The 19,980-nt window shown below is 43.2% G+C and overlaps 1 protein-coding gene across 2 annotated transcripts in view; it reads right to left on the reverse strand.

Moving 5' to 3' along the window:
* RTN4IP1 (reticulon 4 interacting protein 1) overlaps nucleotides 1–19,980 on the reverse strand; it is a 45,305-nt gene that overhangs the window by 1,081 nt on the left and 24,244 nt on the right. For both annotated transcript variants that reach the window (XM_081093842.1, XM_081093843.1), the window contains 3 exons: nucleotides 16,251–16,387; nucleotides 12,751–12,934; nucleotides 8,928–9,020 (listed from right to left, as the gene is read on the reverse strand). In XM_081093842.1, coding sequence (XP_080949968.1) covers nucleotides 8,928–9,020; nucleotides 12,751–12,934; nucleotides 16,251–16,387 — 414 coding nt within the window. The remainder of the gene's footprint in view (nucleotides 1–8,927; nucleotides 9,021–12,750; nucleotides 12,935–16,250; nucleotides 16,388–19,980) is intronic.

The raw sequence follows: 19,980 nt of genomic DNA on the forward strand, positions 1-19,980 counted from the left end.
GCAGTAAACTGTTTGACACTGCTCAAAGCAATATTTTTTTGGCTATATCTCCTAGAGCAAGGGAAACAAAAGAAGAAAATAAACAAGTGGGACTACATCAAACTAAGAAATTTTTGCACAGTGAAAGAAACCACAAAATAAAAAGACAACTTACTGAATGTGAGAAGATATTCACCAGTGATACATCTGAAAAGGGCTAATATCCAAATATATAAGGAACTCATACAACTCAATACCCAAAAACAATCCGATTAAAAATAGGCAGAGGACCAAATAGACATTTCTCCAAAGAGGACATACGGTGGCCAATAGACATATGAAAAGATGCTCGATGTCAGTAATCATCAGAGAAATACAAATTAAAACCACAATTATATATCACCTCACACCTGTGCTTATCATCAATAAATCAACAAACAACAAGTATTCACTGCAGCATTACTATATATGGAAGCAACCTAAGTGTCCATCAACAGGCAACTGGCTAAAGAAGATGCAGTGCATATATACAATGGAACATTACTCCACTGTAAAAAAGAATGAAATCTTGCCATTTGTGACAACATGGATGGACCTACAGGGTCCATTATTATGCTACATGAAATAAATCAGAGAAAGACAAATACCATACAGTTTGCTTATGTATGGAATCAAAAAGGAAATGAACAAATAAAACAGAAACTAACTCACAGATACAGAGAACAAAACCGATGGTCAGCAGATAGGGTGAGAGGCTAGGTGAAAAGGGGAAGGGATTAAAATGCCAGTTATAAAAAAAGTCACAGGATATAAAATACAGCGTAGAGAATTTAGTCAATAATATTGGAGTAACTGTGTATGGTGTCAGATGGGTACTGGAAATATCAGGGTGATCACTTTATAAGTTATATAAATGTCTAATCGCTATGTTGTACATCGGAAATGAATATAATGTATATCACCTATACTTGAAAAATAAATATTTTTAAAAAGAATACAGAAAAATAAGACACGGTTAATAAAAAAAATTCTGTTAATGTCACTTAGGTGGAAACCAGTCAGATAACTGGGAAGTAAGAGTTGTATGTGGGCAATGTGGGCCTGAGGAGAACTCGTCCAGGGCTGGAACTGCCTTGGGAGACTTTGCTGAACAGCGAAGATGTTGGTCAGAATTGACACAAAAGCTGCCTCGGCCATTCAAAATGCCTGAATGTTATTTTTACCATATGGTTCAATAGTACTACCAAACACCTCCTTCAGAAACTAGGTCCCAAGTAGCACCCTCTCCCCATGCTGAGCTCTTCCTTTTCAAAGCTTCAAGCAGAGTTAATAATTGACACAGTGGACCACCTACTGTACCTCCACGGGATAAGTTGTCAGAAGGCATAAGCCAACACATATGTTTTCTGACACTTTTCCTGTTACAAAAGGAAGAAGAGTTATGTAGTGTTCGGATGCACCTTTCTCTTGTGTGAATTTCCCAGCTCAGCCACCAGAAGAGCACCTCAGACTCCAAACGTTCCCTTCTCCAAAGAGTTGGAAATTCTTCTGTACCCACAAATCACAATAAGCTCATGATAAAAGTAACAGCTGATACATGTTGTCCTCCCTGCGACGGGTGCCCTTCTAAGTGCTCTATATAGTTTACCTCATTTAATCCCTATAACCACCTTACGAGGTAGGCATTATTTCCACTTTACAGATGAAGAAATTAAGGCACAGAGTTAAGTAAGTTGCCCAACATATAACTGCCAAGTGGTAAGGCAGAATTCAACCTACTGCCAGAGTCTGTGCACTCACAACTGCTCACTGAGCCTTTCATATAATGTCAGCTGCTTTTTACAGCTCCTTCTAAAATATTAAGGTGGGGAAAGGTAGCCAAGGACTATAACCACTTACCTGTATCTTGGCTCGCATGCCTCGTGCTATGGGATCATGCCAGCTGCAGAAGTGGTCCCTAAACCCTGTGTCCAGGCCACTGAGATGGTAGATGTGTGGTATATATGCCACCCCTCCCATCTGCACCATGGAGGACATCCCTGATCAGTAATCATGGTCCTCCCAGCAAGCTGAGCATGACTTTCAGAACTCAACACTGCAGCCACTATGAACAGATCTGAGCCGGCTTGTTAGATGAAACCTATTTGCCTTCTCTGCTAAAAAGGATGGGATGCACTAATGTTGTGTCTTGCATGTCCCATATCAAACCTCCTAACCCTCCAATCTCTCTAAAGCTCCTGGGACATTGTTTTCTGGATGCTGATTACCTGAAAAGGAATCACCTGAATGCATGCTCCTTGGTCTCCTGTTAGAACTAAATCAGAATCTCTAGGGATGAGGTGGAGACAATTCATTTGAAATAAGCTTCCCAGGTGAATTTCTGCACATTAGCAGCCTTTTGCCCTATTCTTAGGGTCCCTGACTCATATCATACACACATTTATTCATTCCACAAAGACTGACTATGTGCCTTCTAAGTGCTAGGCACTAATCTAAAGCCGAACACAAAACAGGCACCTGTGACAAATTAAGAAAGGAGGCAGTAACATAGACTTGTCATAGAACATTGGACACCAGTCACAGAACCAAGGCAGCAGCATGGCACGAGAGGCCACAGGGACCCCGAATTCACTGCTCCACTCCGGCACGAGCTGCCTCGGGTCATCCCGCTCTGGTCACTTTACACTCTGACGGGAGACCGGGTCTGGAACTGATGACACAGGCCGACTGCACACTTTAATCGGGCTGGTCAGGCCTATTGTGGGGATAACCCCAGAAGGCTGACTGTGGCATAATGAGTCATTCAGCTCTTCCCATAAGTGACAATAAAAAGAGGCTCTTGATTAACAGGCAGGCAAATGCCAATGTTGGCCAAATATGTGATAGCAAATGGAGATTAACTAGATAATGAGGCAGTGTCTGTGGACAGCTTCGCTTCAGACCTACAATGCTCGTTTGTTATGGACAAATGGATCGGTAAAAACCCAGAGGGGAAAGAAAGGTGACTCACAGTGAGGTGGAGACGGTTATGTGATGACACTGCTATAGTCCACCCAGCACAGGGAGCCCTGTTATAAAGCGAGTGGGCTCAACACCACACCTCCACTATGGGCGGGGCTCACAGCTGACCAGAAGGCAGGTGCCATGGCAGCAGCACTCATTCCCGTCTTGGCCCCAAACTCGGGGTCTCCTGATGGTGCCTTACCTTCCTTAAACACAGGCTGTAGAGAGCCAGGCCCCAGGGGTTGGCACTTGTTGCCTGACATCCCTCCTATGAGGAGTCAGGGAAAGTGAGAACCTCAGCCTCCCTTGTTCCTCCAAGGCATACTGACGCTTACCAGCCTCGGAGCAAAACCCTGTCTGCCCCTTGAGGAAAGAGGCAAGAAAAGCCCGCTCACCACAAAGCACAGGAAAGCTGGTGGTGCAAGGACATCATCCAAACAGGCACAGCAGAAGGTTTTCTCTCAATTCCCATTTTCCCAGTGAGAGCTGCAGAAAGCAGAGCTTAAAAGGCATCCCAATACTAAGCGAGCCTATTTGATAGATTGGGAAACCGAACCGCAAGTGATTAAGTGCAAGGTCAGAGCGGTCAGCAGAGGAGACACACTCAGGACAGCATGTGTGAGTGCACCGTGGGGAGGGAAGCTCGGGGCAGCCTGCCCAGCTGTCCCCCAGACCCCGCCTCAGCGTCCACTGCACATGGAAACCGCAGATCTCAGAGGGTGGGGTGTATGAGGAGAGAAAGACGAGTGACAGGCACCAAGGTGATTAAGGGTCCTGGCATGAGTCCAAGTCCACACTCCTGTGGACAGACACCAGGGAGCCAGGGCAGGGTGACAGAACCACAGTTCCAGCCTCTAGAACAGGTATGGCCCTGCCCTCCGAGACAGGTCCAATATTTCCAGGGTCGGGGTAAAGGGGAATGAGGGGACTTAAACTAAGGAGACATAAAGAAGACAAAAGAAAGAGGCAGACTTTGTTTGGATTTGCTATTTCTGGAACTTCCTGCCCTAGATAGAAAACATTAAGCTAGAAGATAGGCGGTGAGATGGGGTGGGATGGGGATACTCTCAAAGGGAGTAACTGTGCCCATTCTGGAAAGCATCCAGGACTTATCCCTAGATCCCCATGAAAAAAAGGCACTCCTTCCTGCCAGGTGTGAGGGAAACTGCCTACATTTCCCCCACAGAAATAATCTCAGCAGCATCAGAAAATGTCTGTGGCGTCAAGGCTTCAGATCCATGAGGCACTTGCCATATCTGGCAAGATAACCCTCTTCTAGGGTTCCTAGGATTCAATTCCTGATCACTGCATTCTTTCTATGGAGGAAAAAATCCAGTTAAAAATAAGGAGCCTACAGTTTTGCAATGTAATTAACTGCCTAAACTAGGGGCTGGCCATCTCAACAGGGGTCTGGGAAATTACCTGATTCGGAACTTGGTACATTTTTCCTCTAAAACTGTACTGTCCAATATGGTAACCTCTAGCCACATGTGGCTATTTGAATGTAAGCTAATCAAAAGTCAATAAAATGAAAAAGTCAGTCTCTCAGTTGCACTAGCCACCTTTCAAGTGGTCAACAGCCACATGTGGCTAGTGGCTACCACACTGCACAGTGCAGACAGGGAACTTCTCCATCCCTACAGGGAGCCAGTGTACCAGCACTGCTTGGAGGTAACTCAGCATTGCCAAATACTTCTCCACATCCTCCTGGGTAAAGCAGAGTACTTGTGGGCCCTCAGTAAATGTTCTGAATTAAATTCGAATTAGTAGATAGGAACTATTTTGATGCTGGCTCAAATAAAGACATAAACAGAAGTATCTACATCATCACTCAATCAAGAAACTTGGCTGGACACCTAGGATCTTCAAAAGACCTGTGGACATTAAGTATATGACATCAAAGGTCTTTAATAATTACATGAAGAATGTGTGCAAAGAAAGATACTCAAAAAGATGAAAGGGTACAAAGAAAAATTTCCCTCCCATACTTGATCCCCAGCCATCTAGTTCCCCTCCTCAAGGGCAACCAGTATTTTAATTATTTTTTCATATCTTTTGAGATATTTTATGCTTGTGGTGGCCAGAGTAACAAAACCTGCGAATATGATAATTTAATTTGCAAAAGGGTCTCTGCAGATGAGATTGTGGTCAGGATCTTAAGATGGGAGAATTAGCTGGGTAAGTCCAACATAATCACAAGGGGGAAGCAGAGGATTAGTCAGAAGGAGAGAGATGATAATGGAAGCAGAGGTCAAAGTGACGCAAGGCCATGAGCCAAGGAATATACGTAGGCAGCCTCTAGAACAGCGGTTCTCAACCTGTGAGTCTCGACCCCTTTGGGGGTCGAACGACCCTTTCACAGGGGTCACCTAAGACCATTGGAAAACACATATATAATTACATATTATTTTTGTGATTAATCACTATGCTTTAATTATGTTCAATTTGTAACAATGAAATTGGGGGTCACCACAACACGAGGAACTGTATTAAAGGGTCGCGGCATTAGGAAGGTTGAGAACCACTGCTCTAGAAGCTGGAGAAGGCAAAGAAACAGACCCTCCCCATCACCTGCCTCCAAAGGAACACAGATCTGCTGACCCATTTTGGACTTCTGGCCTCCACAACTGTAAGATAATAAGTGTCATTTTAAGCCACAACACTTATGGTAATTTGTTACAGCACCGATAAGATACTAACACATGCATATAAAGGCAAAGATATATAAATATTTTCCCTCAAAGCACAGTCATTTTTATCAGTGGCTGATTGTGATCTTAAGTCTGCCTCATCACCTCCTCTCAGTCCTGAAAGATACTGACAGATTCAAGAAGAGGATTCTGTAGACAGAATTCAAGCTCCACCTATCTAATATATGGATGACTAAGCAAGCAAAAAACAATGAAGGTTCTGTGAGAAATTTATTTTTTAAAGATTTTTAATTGATTTTTCTAGAGGAAGAGGAAGGGAGAGGAAGAGAGGAGAAAAATATCAATGTGAGAGTGAAACATCGATAGGCTGCCTCTTGCATGCCCCCTACTGAGGATAGAGCCAGCAACCTTTTGGCTCAATCCTCACCAACTGACAATATCCAACTGAGTCCTACTGGCCAGGGAGAGAGATTTAGTTTTTAACTATTATTGTCCCAATCTTAAAGGCAGCAAAGGATGATAGAAGGAACTGTCCCAGAGGTCATGAGACCTGGGCCCTGCGTAGCTCTGTGACCTTGAACATGTCATTTAGTCTCTTAGAGCCTCAGTCTCTCTAAATGTGACACAGTGGTAGGATGGGGAGTGGAGGGAGGGGAGGATAGTAAGCTAGATATGTGCTAGGTTTTCATGTTTTTAATCTTTGAGTATGTTAATCAATGACACATGTTTGGCCCAAATCTAATATTTGCTATGGTCCTCCCACTCCCAACAAAAAATGATTGTTAAATAGTATGAAAAAACAGAAAATGCTTATTGTGCTTAGCAGAAAATGGCACAAGGCACAATTTCAGCTGCCCATTACACTCAATGTGTTGATTATAAGCCATTCTCTGTATCAGCCTACTGCTACACAGAACATATTTGGAATACCCAAAAAACTGGTAACACTAGTTGCATCTGACAGGGAGAATCTCAGTCACTGAGGGGCAGGAGTCAAAGGAAGAGTTCTTAAAATTACTTTTCCTACCTTTTAAATTTAAACCTTGCAAATGTATATCTATTTAAAAACTTTAAGTATTTTAAAAGAGTAGGCTCTTTTGGTTCATGGCTTCACAGTGTCAAAGAACAACTAACTACAGGTCCTCTATCAGACGCCTCGAATTAGAGTCATTAAGCACTCAGCCAAAGCTTAAAGAATGTCAATCTTTACTAACCACACAATATGTAAGTAGACCTGATACGTAACCCTTTCTGATTCCCAAGTGTAGGCAGTCAGTGACCTGTTGCACCCACGAAGAAGCAGGATGCACGATAAGAGAGCCGACCTCACCAGGACATCCAGTGTCACATATCAACTTCCATGGTTCCAGAGCCCTTCACTGTCAGAATTACACCCAGGCCCAAATAAGTCTGGTGCAGAGAAGGTCAGAAGAATATTTCCTCACTGCCCCTCATTCAAGGATACTTCAAGGGCATCTTTACTTATATCATTTCCTTTATTAGCCATTCTACCAGTTATCTGCCAAATTTAATAGATACATATACACAAGTCACCTCTCTTCTTTGTTTAGTAAATAGTATTTTCCAGGTAGGGAGAAAGAGGCAGTGTTTTGAATACAAAGTGGTAGTGGTAAGTGGCCAGCCTGGAACAGCTATCAGGACGAGCACAGTTGTGTGGTGGCCGCTGTAGGTCAGGGACCTAACAATGGAGCTCCAACCACATGAGCACTATACAGAATCATGGGCCAAATTATCTTACAATAGTTTATTCCCGTCTTTCTAAAAATAAAATAAGCATCCAAGGGATGTGGGAAGAGCCCTGCAAAGGGGCACTCACACAGTCATAATAAGGCTGAGCCCTCCATCTACACACCCAGATTCAGAAGTCCGAGAAAAGGCATGCAAATTTGGAACCAAAAAATTTAGGGAAGAGTAGTAAGTCTTTATTATTACATACTATATGTAGTTCCTTGGCTGTAATAGAATTAAAAAAAAAAAAAAAACCACAACAGTACATGCATAAAAAGAAGTCAGAAGTTCCTAAAAACAGTCCATTCCACAACTGAAATGGAATGATAAAATGGGCCAGCAAGGGGCAGGTGCCAGCAGAAGCAAGTCCATCGCAAAGGGTTCTTTGCAAGTGGCTTAGCATGGATCACGTGGTGGTAATGCTGGCCCTGCTCCAATCACTATCCCTGCCCACTGTAAAATGACAAGGGAAGTCCCAGATCAGACTTAGGCACTAAGATTGCAGCTGAAGGTGGAGAAGGAAAAGCACAGGACTGGGAGTCAGGAAGTATGAGTTCTGGTCCCACCTCTGCAAATGAGCAAGTCCCATTATCTCTTTGAGCCAGTTTTCTCATCTGTAAAATGGGAATGATTTTATCTATGCCTCTAGAGTATATAAGGTTCTCCATCCTATAATTCCATATAATCTCTCAATAAAGTCATAAATAGCACCAAAATATGAGTTTGCATTCTGGGTTATCCTTCAAAGATAGAATATCAGAGAGATTAAGATTGTGTACGAACTCAAATAAACAACAGTAGCTGAGGAGCCTTTCAACCCTCAACAGCCCTGAAAGGCCTTTTGATACCCCAAAAGATATGACCTGAATATAAGCAGCAGTCCTCCCCCACAATGCCCACTGCAGGATGGCCACGAGTGGTCGGAAAACCAACCAGTTATCCCCACAAAGTCTCCAACCATCCTCACCCATGTCCTGCCCATCAACCCTCTCAGGTATACCATTTACTGGCCCTCGATTTTCTTACACCAGCCAGGGAATAGGAGACCCCCGTGCCTGACTTTCAGTCCAGTTCTGTTGGGGTTTAAATTCCAATGTTTGGTCTCCTTGCCCGTCTGGAAATCCGCTTACCTCCAGAAGCAGTTCTATCGTAAACTCACGAGTGTGCCCCCACCTCCTTGCACACCGCCTTCATGGTGCCTTCTTTTCAGGACCATTAGCAGATAGTAGCAGCCCAGCTACAGACCCCAACTCTGCTAACCACTAACCAATGGTCCTCAGGGGAATCATATAACCTCTCTGGGCCTGCCTCTTCATCTATAAATATAGATTCGACTAGACAGTGTGAGCTTTTTTTCAGATATAGCAGTCTACGTCTACGATTCCCAGGGAGGTAGAACCAAAAACACGGCACTTAAACTTGGCCATGTGAGGTAGCATGCCTGCTGGTCGAGCCCACCTCTGCAGAGTTCCCAAGGACTGGGCTTGGTGGGCAGGCTGCCCAGATTACAAGGAACACTCTAGCAACACAACAGGCTGCACATACCTTTCCTTCATCCACCAGCTTTGCAATGTCATCCAGATATAGACCACTGGCCATGAAAAAGGCCCAGCGGTAATGGACTCCTTGCCAGAAATGCTAAAATGAAAAGAAAAAAAGACATGTCAAATACAGAAAAGGATAAATTCTGACTAAATGCAAATTTAGAGAAAAGTATTTTCTGGAGGACTAAGACAGACAAACTGACTTCCCATTTCATGCTGCCACAATGAGCTGTATGCCCAGCACCTTGGCACAGTGAATGACAGTGAATGCTCTGTGAATGTTTAGTAAATAAATGAATGAACAAAAACAATCCCTGTGAACTCAGGCTTCTTCACCAATGTGTGAGTGACAAGTAAGCACAGGAAAGCTCTCCTTAAAATGACAGTCTAGATCAGTGGTTCTCAACCTTCTGGCCCTTTAAATACAGTTCCTCATGTTGCGACCCAACCATAAAATTATTTTTGTTGCTACTTCATAACTGTAATGCTGCTACTGTTATGAATCATAATGTAAATATCTGATATGCAGGATGGTCTTAGGCGACCCCTGTGAAAGGGTCATTTGACCACCAAAGGGGTCGCGACCCACAGGTTGAGAACCACTGGTCTAGATGGTCTTTATACACTCAATTTCTTCCCTACGAAAAATTATGGCTGATACCTCTAGGCCTTCTCTACTAAGGTTTGAGTTAAGGTCGAGAGGCACCAGAAAAGAGCTTTTTACCTAATTCAAGAATTCTTTGGGGGCAATAAGGCATCAAAATATAATTTTAGATAAGAAACCCACAGGTTTTTTTTTCTGGTTCTGAGAGTAATAAGATAGTTTTAAAGGAAAAAGAAAGTTAAGGGTTTTTAATGTATCATGGCTGGGTCTTCCCCTATAGTTACAGCAAGTCCAAAGCCACCTAATTTATAATGGGACAAAACATCTCCTGGTGAAGATAAGCAAAAATCTTACACCAGAGGGTTCATGATCACTCACTGCCATTGAATTGTTATTTATTATCATTAGGCCATGATGAAAACAACAAGTGAGCTGAGGATCTCCATGATACCCCACTGACCTGCCCAACTACACTTGGTCAGATGTGAGCTATCCCGAGGCAGCCAGGACCATGTGCCTCCTCCCCACATGTGCCCACAACTGCTGGGATGGCTGACTTCTCTTCCCTGAGCCCGCCCTCAACGTTGCCTCAGCGTGAGTCAGCTGCTACCAAGGCATGGAGCTGGCAAGTATAGTGGAACTCCCCTGCTACTCGAGCTCAGGCACTTAATAGCTGTGCTATTTAGGTCAAGCTACTTCTTTCAGACCGTTCCCTGGCCTGCCGAATGGTGATGCCACCACAGGGTTGTTGGAAGGATTAAAGGAGAATGTATGTAAAATGCCTGATACATAAAAAGTATACAATAAATGTTCCCCTAGTGCTAAAGTAAAGCTTGCTGAGGAAAGACTGGGGCAATGTCAAATGAGAGTTAAGACTACAAAGAAAGACAAAACCAAGCTGTTGTCTAGGCAGAGCTTCACAGCAGGTGTGTCAGGAATGGCTTACGGTTTGGTCAAGTGACCCTACAGTTCACTGTCTAACCTGGAACAACTGTGAGAGGGAAAGGAGTCACCATTAATAATTATCCCAAGACCACAGACGCAAACAGACCCAAGTTTACCCTAGAATAGGTGGAATGGGACATGGATGCCCGTCAGCCCTTGGGATAGGGCAGAGCCTGGGCTGGAGAGTCTCCAGGTAGTTTGCTCCCGGAGGAGCCTCAATGTGCTCTTCAAATACTTTCATATTCTATGTGTGTCAAGGCATGAAAGAGGTCGGGAAACACTGGTCTAGGCAACTAAGTTAAAAAAAAAAAAGGCAAAAAAATACAGTTTGAAGCACTGGGATTATTCCAAGCTTACAGGGGGCCCAGTTAATTACACTCACAGACCAGCTCATGTACTTCCTGCTAAGGTCTAGCCTTACAGACTACAATTAAAACATTCTGGTAATTGTTTAGGGGTTTAAAGAAGGAACAGCAGTAGTCACCACCGTCATGTCTATAACTCTTTACAGGGGGTTGCCCTGTAAAGTGAAACTTCTGTTCTGCAACAGCAGAACTTTTACTTTTTTCCAGGCCATTACAGGAGAGTAAACTGAAGCAGGCAGGAGAGCCCAGAGCATTACAATGAGGCTCTAACTGCACATTCTAGAAAGACATCAGAAACTACTTAAAAGGTTTTCACATGAGATTACCACTATCATCTTTCAAGCAGGGAGAAAGGGAAAATGAAGAGAGCTATGCCTATTTTACTCTCAGAGGCCAACTCTGAAGGTTAAATTGTAAGGGGTCTCACTGGAATACAAACTGTAAAACCGTTTAGAAAACTTAAACTTATATTTTAAAGCTCTTGGAAAGCCTGGGTTTTGTGAAAAAGGAAAGAAGAGACAAATCATCGTACGTTTCCTTTCTCTCACAGAGCACCCTGTGCACACTTTCTGGCTGCATTTGGATCCAGTGAAAATGTGCTGTGTTCCCTGTGTTGGGTGTTCACCTCTATCACCCACACACGGTTCCTAAGAACTGAGTGCTGGTCTCTTTTATCACAGCTCTTCGCTGCTACTTCTAAGTGTGTAGTTAGTACACAGAATCCGAGAGACCAAAGTCCTAAAGTTCACTCCCAGAAAGGTCCCAAATTAATTTCTAGAATAAAAAAAAGTTAAGATAATTATCAAGCCAGTCATCTCACAAATATGGGTCAGTGATGGAGGGCTCGACACAGTGACCCACAACCTTTTACTGTAAAGGAACTTTCTACTGCCTTTTTCCTGGGCCTAAAGTATTTTGTCTAATTAATGAAATAGAATTTACCTTCCTTTTTTGTATCACTTATTCCACCTTCTCACTAATTCAGATTTTAAACCAATGACCTATAATTACCAACAGTGTATAAGGTGGAATTATGTAAGGTTCTGTCATCATTGTGAGGACAAGGCTATCACGTTAAGTAAGAACAAACACAAAAGCCACCAGTCCTGTAACCAAGGCTGCGCGTCTCCAGGCCCACCACACACTGGATGTGTTCAGGTGGGGGACAGAGCTCCTTACAGCCCTGGTAACAGTGGCCCTGTTAACAGTCAGGCTGACTAATCAAGGCTCAGAAACTCCCAGAATGCCATTAAGAGCTAGAGTTTCTGATCCACATGGGATATGCAGTGTTGGGACAATCAATACAAATCCAGAAAAGGCCTGATGGTTCTATGAGTCTTTGTAGTCTCACTGAAGTAAGAGTACAATTTCCTTCAGGTTTTTGAAATTCAAAAATTGCCCATGGACTTCTAAAGGTCTGAAAGCACCAACTGGGAATCACTGGCATATCCCAATCCTACGAACATAAAAACAGCCAGCTGCAGACTTACTAACATTTTCACCTTCCCATACAAGAGACCTTATGTGTTAAGACTGGTGAAGATAGAGAGCATCAGATATAGGCAAGAAAAAAGCAGATGGTATATCAGATGGTAACAATAAAGGCTAACACTTAACAGGACCTTTCATTGTGCCAAGTCCTTCACATGGATGATCTCATTTAACCCTTACAACATGAGGTAAGGCATATATCCTACTAGCCCTGTGTTACAGGTGAAGACATCAAGGTCTAGTGACAAAGATTTGCAAGGGGTCACACAGCTACTAAGGAGGCTAAAATTTGAACAGTCAGGGTGCGACTCCAGAGCCCATGCTTGTCTCCAAGATGAAAGAAACTGGCTGGGTGGAAATCAATTTCCAGGAGCAAGAGGCACTTGCTTGTTCTCATCAACCAGGACTTGAATCCTTACCTTTAGTGTCTTAGAGCCCATGGTGACGCCCGTCTGCAACATGCCGTCTGCTACGCCCAACCGGTCCATGTTCAGGAGAAAAGGAGTCACCAAAGTCACGTATGTGGCTCCTGACCATTTCTTGAGTAAATTTAGAGCCCACGTTTCAGTGGACCCACCAACATTATCAAGGATAAAATCAAACCTGGAAAGGAAGAAGCAATCAGAAGATCCTTGTCAGCCTTTACCCGGGGCTCCAACCCCCCTTCAATCCCATCACCAGTAGCCATAGGGTTTCTTTCAGTGACAGTCACAAACTCAGCTGTGCTGTGCTATCCAGCCGAGGGGTGGCTGCTTTGACAAAGGAGTAAAGGGAATAGCCACTTACCGAGTCTCTGGCTTTTCTCCTAGATAAGTCAAACGTGACTGATTTTTTGTGTCATTAAATCAAATTTTCTAATACTTTAAGAATGACTTAAACAAGTGGTTGTTAACACAGGGTGATTTTAGCTCCCAGGGGACATAAAAGGCAATGTCTAGAGACATTTTTAGTTGTCACAACCCTATAAGGTGGTGGGAAGAGGCTAATGACATCTAGAGGCCAAGGATGATAAACACCCTACTGTGCACATAACAGCCCCTCACAACAAAAAATTATCCAGTCCCAAAGGTCAACTGTTGAGAAACCCCGACTCAAGCTCTATAGAAAACTGCAAAGCTATCCATGCGATAAAAGTAAAAGTCTTCTTTAGTGCACAGAAGCACTGGAATGACAAATATGTAAGGTTTTCACCTACAAAAACAATTTGCTTTAATCCCTCTAGAGTTAGAACTGCTTATAGAAGCATCCTCTTTCCCTGGAATGTTGTACTTTTTTTTGTCGTTGTTTCATGCATAGCATCGGGACAATGTATAAAGAGCAATCAACAGCCTGCTCTCAGTCTTCAATTCTGCTCTAACATGCCCAGAAAATCCAGGCATGATGGAATCCACAGGAACTAACAGATACTCAACTCTTTACGTCTAATCTAAAGCTGCTATAATCACTACATTCTCCTTAAAGGGGATAAAACTCAATAAAGCTTTTAAATATTTGTTAAAACAAAGATCTATTTAAAGACTGTATGCTTATACATTAATCAAATTGATAAATTTCTTTTTGATAAATCCATTTCTCTGCTAAATTCATATAGATGAGATCAAGCATCAGAGCTACGAAAACCAGCTTCGACCAACTTTGTGCATCTTTAATCTTTTATGGACTAAACTAAAGAAGGGCAAATAAAAATGGAAGGCTATGTGTGCAAGAGAATGACCTTACTAGAAGACTATTCTTTTCATTAAAGAGAATAAAAATTGTGAATTTAAGTTTCTAAAGTTTCTGCTTTTAATTTTCTACTCCCTTCCCAAATTTTAAATAAACAAAAATGATGATACTTATTTTAAATAAAACTTAAGGGCAGCCTGGTATCACAGAACAGGCACCACCTGAAAAAGAAGTCCTGAGACCAGGCTGTAGATGCAGTTCTCCCATCCATGACTGAGTGGCATGACCTTGAGCATTCAAAACTTATATCCCCTCTACCCGATTTTCTCAACCGTAACATGATAGAGTTGGACTGAAGAATTCTGAAGCCCTTTCCTGCTATAAGACTCTAAGATTGAAATCTAAAAAGCTGGGATTTAGAAGGAGGAACAAATTTATTCTAGGTAGATTCAGAGGCCAAACTTCAGGTATAAATTATAGAGATGAATTTTAACTAAAGCTGTCAAAAAAAAAAAAATTGGTCTACATTTGTAAGCTGATGAGATCCCCTTACTGAAAAGGAGTAAACAGGATAAGCGATGTGGAGGAGCAAACTGTAGCACAGCTGTGGGGGCTGGTCTGAGTGTGCTACAGCCTTCCATGTGTCAGGTTCCCTGTTCTCTGGTGACATACTCCAGACATGTGTAAAAGGTAAGGTAGATGGAGGGCAATGGGTTGGCCTTGGCCTCAGTCTCATACTGCTTGCTATTCCTAGAGGCAGCAGAAGGTATGAGAGCAGCGGAAACTACCACTACCTAGAAACCAGATCTCGAAGGCCCAGAGAGGCCTAGGTTCTGATACACAGGGTGGAAGGTAGTGGATAAGATCTCTGCGAGGGACAGTGTCATCCCTCACACATGCCAAGTGAGTCCGCCACGGGGCTTTATATTTGCTGTTGCCTCCATCTGGAACAACTGCTCTGCTCCTGTTTCCCTCAATAGCTCAGTGAACAAATATTTTGGTTGTTGGTTTACTTTGCAAGTTTTTTTGCTTATTGAGCACCCACTACATGCTACTATACTGTTCCAAGTGGAGGGATATAGCAGGGAACAGGTTTTTCAAAATCCCACTCTCCTGGCTTGCCCACAGATGCCTCTGCTCCAATGCTTCAGAGGCATTTTTAAAACACCGTATGTCACACAGACTCCTCACCAATCATTTGTTTTCCCCTTTCCCTGCATCGGTGTTCTTGAGAGCACTTGCCAATGAAACCTCCGACTAGAATATTAGTACCATGAAAGGGAAATTTGTCTTGCTCACCAATGTATCTCATCCTATGCTTAGAACACTGTCTGGCAAGAGTGGAGGCTCCATAAACAGTTGAAGGAATAGGGAGTCAGTTCCTGGGTGCACCGCCATACTGCTGTTGGGAGCTGGGGGTGCTGGCTGAGAAAAGCTAGGCAGTCAGACAGGGGCTCCCTTTTTGTCTCCTCTTTTTTTTTTTAAGCCATGAAAATATATTTCTACACAACGTGGGCAAGAATAACTGGCTTCTGAAAAGTAATTGAAAAAGGAAACACCTTTGAAAAAGAAGTAGTAAGCTCTGGCCCATGTGGTTCAGTTGGCTGGACATCAGCCCATGCACTGTACACTGAAAGATTGCCAGTTTGATTCTCAATAAAGAAAAAGAAGCAGTAAAGTAGCTTTCCAAACACTGCTAGGTTATGCTCTCAGCATATCTTGGCCAGATGAAGACCAGATTAATAAACGCCCACAGTCAAGATGAACAGGGCCTTGGAGAATGCCTGAATCTGCTCCTGTTTGTACATTAGGCCAAACCACAGCCTGGCATGCAGCGGCACCGAGAACATTCACAGTGCTCCCATCATCAATATTTATGCTGTCTTTGTTTCTGTGAAGCCCTTATTAAGCCAAAAATGTGTTTAGTGCTAAGCATAAATTTTCATGCACTGCGCTAAGTTCTTCCTGTGGTGACAGATGCCATCAAAAGGAACCACTTCCAATTCTGCCTTCAGACCTGTTACAAGCCAGTAATGAAAGTTAACTGAAAAGACCATGTAAGCAAAATATCTTCCTCAATATCTATCTCACTGTGTTATTGTGCTATATTAACATCTGGAATTAACACAGAAACCAACCTAATGATTTCTAATGACACTGAATATTTTCATAGATACTTCTCTAAGATTCCAACATGATCACCAAACCACCTCAGGCTTTCATTATCAACTGTGAACATTGTTCTAATACATACGGTTTTAAAGATTTCAACTTTTCTTCCACATTTCCAGATTTGTAATCAATTACATCATCTGCCCCAAGCTTCTTTACAAGTCCACTGGCATCCTGAGAGCAAACTGCTGTCACATGAGCATCCCATGCTTTCATTACCTGCCAAAGAAAAGGGGAGGGGGGAGAGAGAGAAAGTAGAAAACTGCATTTTTTAAAATAGCTGGCACCACATGTACATCTATCAGCCCGATCTCTAGAGAACTCTGAGTGCTTCGTCTTAATGAACACTACAGGAAGCCATCTGTCAGAAACTAGTAAAAATGATTCAACTTTTGTTCACTCAGAAAATTCCAAGAAGTAGATCTCATTTTCCCTGGATGCAACAGCCAGTCGCCTGTTGTCATGAAGTTATAACCAATCCAATCAGAGAAGAGCTCAATGCTTCACCAGTATCAGAAAAGACAGGAGTCTATAGCCTCAAGTTTAGTACTTTTAAGGTTGACAAAAGTAAATGGCAAATCTATATATATAAAACCCTAATATGCAAATAGATCGAACGGCGGAACAACTGAACAACCCATCACTATGATGTGCACTGACCACCAGGGGGCCCACGCGGAACATGGCGGGTGTTGGCAGCGGTGCGATGGTGGAGCAGGTGGGGGGGGGGGGGATGACTGCAAGGGAGGAGGGGGGTGCCAGAACAAGGTGGGGCCCTGGTCGCTGTCATTGGGGCCCTGGTCGCTGTCATTGGGGCAAGCCTCTGGTAGCTACTGAAAATTCTTTGCTCCTGAGTGCCTCGATGCCTGGTGCTGGTCCCAATCACTCAGCGCCGTCAGTGGGTGCGAGCAGCGGCTGCCGGCCCCAATCGCCCCTCAGCGCTTCTCCACTTCCCCCTGCTCCTGAGGGGCAATTAGGCAGCCACTGCTCACACCTGCTGCCAGCGACGGCCCCACTTGCACCTGTTGCTGGTGCCAGAGCCGCTGCTTGCACCCACTGCAAACGCCAGGCACGGGTCCCAATCTCTCAGGGCCATCAGCGGGCGTGAGCGGGGGCTGCCAGCCCTGATCACCCTGAGGGCTTCTCCTCCTCCCCCTCCTCCTGAGGGGCGATGGGGACAGCAGCTGTCACTCGCACCTGCTGCTGGCACCGGCCCCAATTGCTCCGCGCTGTCAGCGGGTGCGAGCGGGGCCAGCGCTGTCAGCATGTGGGAGTGGTGGTGGTGGGAGCGGGGCTGCCAGCAGATGGGACCAGGGGCCGTGGCTGGAGGGGCCTGGTGGGGGCGCGGAGGATGGGCAGAGACCCGTCCCTGTGCCCACCGCAGCCTCATGGCCCACAGTTCCTTTCAAGGTGCACAAATTCGTGCACTGGGCCCCTAGTAAATAAATAAAAACATATTCTCAGAAAATGACAATTTAAAATATATTCAGCTGAAACCGGTTTGGCTCAGTGGATAGAGTGTCGGTCTGCGGACTGAAAGGTCCCAGGTTCGATACCAGTCAAGGGCATGTACCTGGGTTGCGGGCACATCCCCAGTGGGGGATGTGCAGGAGGCAGCTGAACGATGTTTCTCTCTCATCGATGTTTCTAACTCTCTATCTCTCTCCCTTCCTCTCTGTAAAAAAATCAATAAAATATATTTTAAAAAAAATAAAATATATTCAGAACATAAAAATGCAACATTTCTTCATCTGTATCTTCAATAAGAGTTAGTATAGTCTTGAGTAAGGCAGCTGTATCAAAGGAGTTAGCTCTCCCTAGCTGATTTGGCTCAGTGGACAGAGCGTTGACCTATGGACTGCAGGGTCCCAGGTTCAATTCTGGTCAAGGGCACATGCTTGGGTTGGGCTCCATTCCCAGTAAGGGGGGTGCAGTAGGCAGCCAATCAATGATTCTCTCTCATCATTGATGCTTCAATTTCTCTCTCCCTCTCCATTCCTCTCTGAAATCAATATATATATATTTTAAAATATATATATATTTTAAAAAGCAAGTGGCTCTCAGTACTAGGTAATAAATGATTGGATCAGTTTTTAAAAGAAGTGAAGAAAATACAACCACTTTATTTTTAAACATGATTACCTTGGAAGTAAAAAGACCTATATATATAGTTCCCCAGATATAAAATATGGATGCCTTATATTTTTAAAGTAATAAGGAATGTCCTGGTTGGTGTGACTCAGTTGATTGAGCCTCATCCCAAACACAGGAAGGTTGCCAGTTCAATTCCCCATCAGAGCACATGCCTGGTTTGTGGGCTCAATCCCCGGTAGAGGGCATGCAGGAAGCAGCCAATTGATGTTTCACACTCACATCAATGTTTCTCTCTTTCTCTCCCTCTCCCTTCCTTTCTCTCTAGAAAAATCAATACAAATCTTAAATACAAAAAAATGAATAAAGGATTTAAAAACCATTTATAATCTTACCTAATCTCTCACTTTTAAAAGCAATATTGACCAAGGTTTTATATGCCCTGGAAATACGAGGGGAATTAAAACATTTAGGAGTGACATCATATAAAATGTATGATGTTTATAGGCTGCAAACAGAGAAACTTGAGTACAATGACATGTTGCTTTCAACAGCAAGTCCCAATCTATATTCAATTATGTCAAGAATATAATCCAAGATAAATATCCAGTACCTATATATAAAAAAGAAACTGTGGAGAAAAAGGAAATTATGTTTTAAGCACTACATTTAATGGTTTCTTTAAATAGTATGAAATCCTCAGGAAGAATTTATCACATGTTGAAACAGTTCAATGAATTTTTTCTAAATTTCTAGTTTTTCCTCTCCCACTTAGAACTATCTAGTATCTTTAAACACCACTAATAGATTTTATTTTTTTTTTAAATACATTCCATTGATTTTTCACAGAGAGGAAGGGAGAGAGACAGAAAGCTAGAAACATCGATGAGAGAGAAACATCGATCAGCTGCCTCCTGCACATCTCCCACTGGGGATGTGCCCGCAACCCAGGTACATGCCCCTGACCGGAATCGAACCTGGGACCCTTCAGTCCGCAGGCCGACGCTCTATCCACTGAGCCAAACCGGTTTCGGCATAAACACCACTAATAGATTTTAAAAACAGTTTTACCTTTAAAAATTTTTTTATGTAAAATAAAGCACAAGCATAAAAAAAATGCATACATGGCAGACACAACGCAGAAACACAAAACAGCAGCCATTCCAAAAGCTTTCCTATGTGCCCCACCCCAACACAAGTCTCTCCCGCCCTGGAAGTCATCATTACCCTGATGTTCACAGTAATCACCTCCTTGCATTTAAAAATATTGTTTTAGCACACAGATGTGCATTCCCTAGACACTACAGTTTAGTCTTGTGTATTTTTGAAATTCAATGTCTTCTAAGTCTCTTTTTAAATTACAGGTTCCTCTTCTATCCCTTCACTTTGTAATAATTTACCTGTGAAAAAATCCAGGCCATTGACCTGACCTCCAGAGTTTCCCCAGTGATGAATTTCTAATTGCACACTCAGGGCTCGGGGCCACATGCTGCTCTGTGCTGTGTGTCTTCTGTTTCAATCCCTCTAGCAAGACTATGGACAGTGTCTGGCAAAATGAGAACAGGCACATCCTGTCTGGTTGTTGCTCTTCTTATTATCTTAGCAGCTGTCCACTGGTGGTTGCAAAATAATAATATTCTTTTTTTTTTAATTTAGTATTTGGAATGCTTTTATGAAGAAAACATGCTTTGTTTACTCAGGTAAAGTCCATACAGTAAAGG

This window comes from Myotis nattereri (assembly GCF_964212035.1).
Source record: "Myotis nattereri genome assembly, chromosome: 6".
NCBI lineage: Eukaryota > Metazoa > Chordata > Mammalia > Chiroptera > Vespertilionidae > Myotis > Myotis nattereri.